This window comes from Miscanthus floridulus, chromosome 3, assembly GCF_019320115.1.
Source record: "Miscanthus floridulus cultivar M001 chromosome 3, ASM1932011v1, whole genome shotgun sequence".
In the NCBI taxonomy this organism is placed as follows: domain Eukaryota; kingdom Viridiplantae; phylum Streptophyta; class Magnoliopsida; order Poales; family Poaceae; genus Miscanthus; species Miscanthus floridulus.
The window spans coordinates 133,037,901-133,044,941 of NC_089582.1; the positions used below are offsets into that span (position 1 = coordinate 133,037,901).

Consider the following 7,041-nt stretch of genomic DNA (forward strand, 5'->3'; position numbering starts at 1 on the left):
AATTCAATGTCAAATGAAACTGAGCCTGAGTAAACTGAAATTTCAGTTGGAAAACGCAGGGCATAATTTGAGTGGTTAGAGACAACAAGATGGTATGGTAGATTGGTATTAAAGGAGTAAGTACGCTGTAGGTAGCAAACACTAGGAGCCTGTTTTGTTGGTGGCATGTAGCTAGCCTGGTCCATATCCATGGGCCTGGCTCTCTTATGTTTGGTTCCTTGTATGCATGTAGCGAAGAGAAGTTGTTTGGTTGCCTGCATGAGTACAAATCATGTAACACGAATATGTCAAAATAAATACTAAAATGCTAATTACTTATGGTATTATGCCATAATAAATTTTAATTTACCTAATCTAATCTTAATTTGGTTTGAAATCACTTAATATTCACTAATTATGTGCTAATAACGTCATTAGCTATGCTAATCTTGCACAACGCGAGCCTGGCTCACCGGATGCGACCAATTCTGGCGTTTCTCTGGATGCCGCATCTTTCATGCTTTGAGTAACGTGTGAGCCTGGTCCAATGATCCGTCCAGCCAACCAAACGCGAGCGCATGCATCCGAGCGGCCTGGCCCAGCTGTATGCCACCGTTTGGTTCAACTGTCACCATCATCCACCCTCCGTCCTTCCCACCCGTTTTCCCTCACCAGTCACCACCTCACTTGTCACTACACGTCTCCTCGGCCCCTCCCGCGCTGCTCACTGCCCACCGACACTCCCCTCCGCCGCCATGGACCGCGGCCCTTCCGTCTCCGACGAGGACGACGACCTCGAGACCCTCGTACCGCAGAACCACGCCAAGCCCACGTCCCCCTCCGCCCGCTCCCGCTCGCCGCCCTCCTCGTTCAGCGTCGCCGCGCTCCGCCCGGCGCTCCCCTCCTCCGCCGCCTCCCTCGGGCGCGTCCTCTGGTCCCGCCGCTACCTCGTGCTCTTCGTCTCCCTCCCGCTCCTCTTCCTAATCCTCTTCGTCTCCTTCGGGGGCGCGTCCTCCCTCCGCCTGCCGGCCTCCATCCGCCTCCCCTCCGCCGCACCCGCCGCCGACCCCGCGGCCTCTCGCATGCGCGAGGCCGAGCTGCACGCGCTCTACCTCCTCCGCTCCCAGCGCTCCGGCCTCCTCAGCCTCTTCAACCGCACCGCCGCCCCCACCAACGGCTCCGCCCCCGCCCCCATCTCGCTCTCCGATCTCCAGTCCGCGCTCGAGAGCCAGATCAAGATCAACCGCGAGATCCAAGCGGCGCTCCTCTCCTCGCACCGCTCTGGGTCCGGCAATGCGACCGACGACGGCCTGGATCTCGATCTCCCTTTCGCCGGGTGCAGGAAGAGGGAATTGCCGGCCAACCGGCGGACCATTGAGTGGAACCCCAAGAAAGACCGGTTCCTCTTAGCCATCTGCATCTCCGGGCAAATGTCCAACCACTTGATTTGCTTGGAGAAGCACATGTTCATGGCAGCGCTTCTTGGCCGTACCCTTGTGGTGCCCAGCCAGAAGGTGGATTACCAGTACGATCGGGTGCTTGATATCAACCACATTAATGATTGCATTGGGAGGAAGGTTGTGATCACCTATGAGGAGTTTGTGGAGAAGAGGAAGAAAGTGGCCATCGATCAGTTCATATGCTACGCAGCCTCGCCTCCATGTTTCCTTGATGAGGACCATATTAAGAAGCTGAAAGGACTGGGTATTTCTCTGGGCAAGATTGAGGCAGCTTGGCCAGAGGATGCGAAGCTGAAGGAGCCAAAGAAGAGATTTGTTGGGGATATTGCACCAAAGTTTTCGACAGAGGCTGAGGTCCTTGCCATTGGCGACATGTTCTATGCCGATGTGGAGGATGAGTGGCTGAATCAACCTGGTGGTCCATTGGCTCACAAGTGCAAGACTTTGATTCAACCAAGTAGGCTCATTCTGCTCACTGCTCAACGCTTCGTCCAGACTTTCTTGGGAGGAAACTATATTGCTTTGCATTTTCGACGGCACGGATTCCTTAAATTCTGGTGAGATACACAAGATCTTTTAACCTGCTGAACATTATCTATTTGTGAATTTTGTGAGACAAACATATTATAGTGGCTGCATTTACTTTTTATAAGGTTATGCTTGATAGGCTCTTCTAGTAGATGGCTTCATCCTTTGTACATCTTGGGAATTCTAGGCTAGTCACAATCATATCCTCTTTTAGTTATTCCATGATTTCTGTTCCTTTGTACAGTGCAATTGGTCTTCCCTTCTGTGGTCTCGTTCGGCTTGCTGAATCTTGACTGAAACTGGCTGAAAAATATTGTTCTGGCTGAATTGTTGTGAGAGAAAAACACTGTTCCGGCTGAAAAAACAAGCCGAATATGGTTGTGATGCACATGGCACTTGTTCTGACAAAGAATGGTTGGACTTGGTTCTAGATGCTTCTCTCATATCTAGGAAAATTTTTATACTGCAAGTCAGCATCTGACATCTGCATGGTTGATCAAACTATTTTGTTCTTGGTTAATAAAGCTATTCAATGAAGTGCCTGCTTAATAATGAATTTACAATACCAATATATGGTAGTTTTTTTTTGGATAATGGGACAAAGGTCCCCGCCTCTAGAGTAGTATATTCCATAGCTTACTTTCATTAGTTATTCTCGGTGATGTTGAGTGATGGTATCTGCTCTAGTATTGACTATCGCATTGAAACACTATCCTTGTTAGTCTTTTAAGTTGACTTTGTTTTCTTGGATGCAGTTGCTGAGAAGTCTCAAGGCATTTGTTATATCAATATGCATTCATTGCACTAGTTTGACCCTTGGAACTATGTGTAGTTGTGTACTGTCATGATGCCTGAACTAATCTCAGCAATTTTTGTCCTTTTTGCTTTGATGGGGGTCCTTTAACGCTCATATTGTGGTTGAACATTTCTGACCAACTGATCTTGATGCTAATGGCTTGTGTCTGACAACAGAGTGGTGCTATATTCAACAATTTATAATAATATTCCAAAAACTCAATAACATTATGGAAACATCTATTAGTTACCTTTAGCTTGTCACAAGGGGTCGACAAAGCTCACAAGCAGCTCGGCTTGGGTTTTACATCGTCACATGTCTTGACCATAAAAGGAAACTCAGCAACATAACTGCCCAATTTTGATCTGGTTGCTGCACTTTGTTTCCAATGATAATAAAATTTGACTAGACCAACTCAGCAATCAATGGCTTAGAGTGACTCAAGAAGAAACAAATTTCAATAGCTATAGTTACACACAATAGTCATGCATTGCTGGACATGTCAGTATGTTTAAATCTCTTGTTTGTCAAATTATTTCATAAATAAATTTTAACTGACCCTGCATGCCAATCAAGCTTATTCGATACAGACGATACTGATCACTGAATCAGGCTGTCTTCTTTAGTTCTGTGGCTCATAGTTTCATAATCTATTAAACATCTTTATTTGCTTTATCAAAAGCTAAGAAAATCTTATTTCTAATTCTATTGGGCTATTTACATCAGGTTGAGTGGTGTGAATTGAATATGCTATTATTTTTTCCTTGCTATGTTAGATATACAGATCTATCAGCTATGCCTTAAATGTTATTTACTGACACAGTTATTAGGTGCTTAAGATTGTTCTATAATTAGCTAGCAGTGTATAGGTTATACGAATGCAATTGCATGAATCTAGTACCTGGTACATCACAACTACAAAGTTTTTTTTCTCGAACACGTAGGAGAGCAGCGTATCATTGTATATTAAGAAGAAGAAAAAGGGGTATAAAACCCCAAAACCCAAACAACAACAACACACACCGCACCTCACTCAAAAAACCATTGCTCGCCTATTACAAAAAAGACTTGACCTTGACCGAGAAAGAGAGCCCTAGTTTGCACTTGGCACTAGAGCGAGGAGATGAGAAATTCCTCTAGCCCCAGCCAGACTCCATAGAAGTAACTCCTCTCTAATGATCAACAGAACACCATTCAGGTTGGGGGTAATCCCATCAAACACGCAGCGATTGCGATGATTCCAGATTGACCAATCCACCAAAATTATGATAGAAATGAGACCTTTTTTAATCTGGCCATCCACTCTAGAAATCTGACCATCACAACTACAAAGTGATCTTGTTGGTATTTGAATATAGCATGTTGGAGCTGGGCATGATATTTAGCACTGAATCTGGGGACTTTATATGGTGATACAGTTTAGTTGGATATGAACATGCAATGATTTTTCCCCATTTGTTGGAATATATAAATATATAGATAGATTAATGATCTATGCCTTAAAGATATCTCATTGAAGGGCGGGCCTGGTGCAAGCGGTAGAGTCTTACTGCCTGTGACCGGAAGGTCCCGGGTTCGAGTCGCAGTCTCCTCGCATTGCACAGGCAAGGGTAAGGCTTGCCACTGACACCCTTCCCCAGACCCCGCACAGAGCGAGAGCTCTCTGCACTGGGTACGCCCGCCTTAAAGATATCTCATTCATTATGTTATTTGCTGTTGCTTGTGGTGACAGTTGTTGGGGACTTAAGTTTTGTGCTACAATTAGTTGCCTGTGTACTGAATTCTATGTCTAAAATGGTATGATACTAGTACCCAGTACACATAAAAAAATATTGTTGGTATTTGGATATTAGCTTGGTTGGACACGACATTTAGCACATACTCTGGGGAATGTGTAGTGCTATTGCTAGTTAAGTCTTTGTGGTCTGTGCATCATTTGCAGTTAACCCTGTTGATAATATTACTGTGGGACATTTGACTAATTTTCTCTTGATGTTCCTGTAGTAATGTGAAGAAAGAGAGCTGCTTCTTCCCCATCCCTCAGGCGGCAGAATGCATTCTGCGAATCGTTGAGAAGGCTAATGCACCTGTGATATATTTATCTACCGATGCTGCTGAGAGCGAAACAAATCTTCTGCAGTCCTTGGTTGTATTCAACGACAGACAAGTCCCTCTTGTGGAGAGGCCAGAGCACGACAGCTCTGAGAAATGGGATGCCTTGCTACACAGAAACCACATGGGTGGAGATACTCAGGTACATATATGGTCTTTTGTAGTTTTTCTCATCTTGAGTGTGACAATTTTACTAAACAACAATACGCTTCTGTAATGCTTATTCAGGTTGACGCGATGCTTGACAAGACGATCTGTGCACTATCAAACGTATTCATAGGATCATCAGGGTCCACCTTCACGGAGGACATCTTCCGGTTGCGGAGGGGCTGGGGATCAGCGTCGCACTGTGACGAGTACCTCTGCCAGGGTGAGCTGCCCAACTACATAGCAGAGTTAGACTGAGAAGGCAACTTCCCTGGAGGGTCGATAGCTGCAATTTTCCCCCACCATGTCCATATGTTCTGTAAAAAAATTGGCGGTGTGTACATCTAGTGTGATTTGTGGTAGAGTGGTCTCTGTATCGGGGGTCGTCTCCATTGATTTGATCGGTGTCAATTCTTACACAGGTAGGTAATACAAAGAGCTTTGAGAAATTTTTCTTTGCTGTCGTTTCTTGTCTGTGCAGTATTTAACATTTAGATGACGCTGGTGCAGCGTTCTGGTTCAGTACTAATTCTTGATTTGCATTGTTTTAAAACATTGCTGTCACTGGTGTACTGAAACTTGCATAGTGCCATGTTGATTCATGTCCAGTTGAGATCATCATCAGATTGTTACTTTTTGAAGCAAATTGTAAGGAAAAAAATGGTGGGATATGGGCCTCGCTGCGGCCCAGAACAACGCAGGCCCAGAGCTCTGCTGATTCACTATACAGGCCCGAAAGACTCCCGTGAACCTAATAGTGCACGGCCCGAGATTCCAGGGTCGCTTTGCGGGAGGCCCGTTGTTCCCAATCGCCTCTCGGGCTCTACCGCCCGCGCGCGCCCTCCACTCGGACTTAACGAGCGGGGAGCTCTCGCAGCCGTCGCCCGTCACCCCTGCGCTGAAGAGGGTCTTAGTGACGTGTGCAAGCTACACCTCGTGTCCTCGTGCACTTGCATTTCTGAATAGTAAGCTTAGCTAGCAAAAGCAGGCGGGGGTGAACATTGTAGAGAAGAGATGGAGATGGGAGGAAGTCAAAGCGCGACCCCGCCGCCGCCCACCACCTCGCCGTCGCCATGGCCATAGTCCCTCGGTCCGATCTGGCCTGGCCGCCTCCTCCGCCGTCTCTTTGTCCCCGCCTGGCCTGCCTGCCTCAAAGTTTTCTCTAAGGCCGTCGGGATGGTGAAGAAGAGAGGGCACGGAGTCACGCCGTTGCGCTACAGCGCGATGGACGCGGGTTTTGGAGTTCGCGATGGAGATGCTGTGCCGCCTTCGAGGGCAGAAATGCGGCCGTTGGCAGTCGTCAACGGTCAGAAGTGGCGTGCGATGTGTTGCCTGCGGCCTGTGACTGCCGTTGTCAGTCGCTGCACAAAGCCGTTCAGAGAAACAGGGGCCTGTTTAGTTCCCACCAATTCCAAACTTTGACACTATGCAAAAAGAAGATTCTCCGTCACATCAAACTTGCGATACATGCATGGAGTACTAAATGTTGACGAAATCAAAAACTAATTGCACAGTTTGGTTGTACTTTACGAGACGGACGTTTTGAGCCTAATTAGTCAACGATTAGACAATTATTACCAAATAAAAACAAAACGCTACAGTGTGCTACAGTGTATCCAGAATTCAGTCGGCGCCAACTTTGCAAGAAACTAAACGTGGCCCAGATTTGATTACCCAAACCTACTGGTAGCTTCAGTAGCTTCCTCTTCGTCCACACATTTTTCTTTAATTTTGATGGATGGACAAATGTTTAAAAAATGAGGAATCATCTTTGACTCTTTTTTGTCGCACACTTGAAGTCGTCAGCGCTCACCAGTGCCTATTGAAAGCATGACAAGTACGTACAGAAGTAGGAGTACTCTCCTATTCCATGGTGAATTGCCGGCAGGCGGCAGCTGAGTTCGCGCGCGCGTGGAGCGGCCGGCGGCCGGCGACCAGACCACGTCAGCCCAATAGGCTGTGACCGGCTGGGGATATCATACATGCGCCTCGTTGATGATTGATTAGTACGTGTACCTA

The 7,041-nt window shown here is 46.8% G+C and overlaps 1 protein-coding gene across 1 annotated transcript; it reads left to right on the forward strand.

Moving 5' to 3' along the window:
- The first annotated feature begins 662 nt into the window (after positions 1 to 662).
- LOC136547009 (O-fucosyltransferase 36-like) lies at positions 663 to 5,622 on the forward strand. Its single transcript, XM_066538976.1, has 3 exons — positions 663 to 1,996; positions 4,768 to 5,017; positions 5,104 to 5,622. The coding sequence occupies exons 1-3, from the start codon at positions 735 to 737 to the stop codon at positions 5,278 to 5,280; spliced, it is 1,689 nt and encodes a 562-aa protein (XP_066395073.1). The 5' UTR covers positions 663 to 734; the 3' UTR covers positions 5,281 to 5,622.
- Positions 5,623 to 7,041: the final 1,419 nt, after the last annotated feature.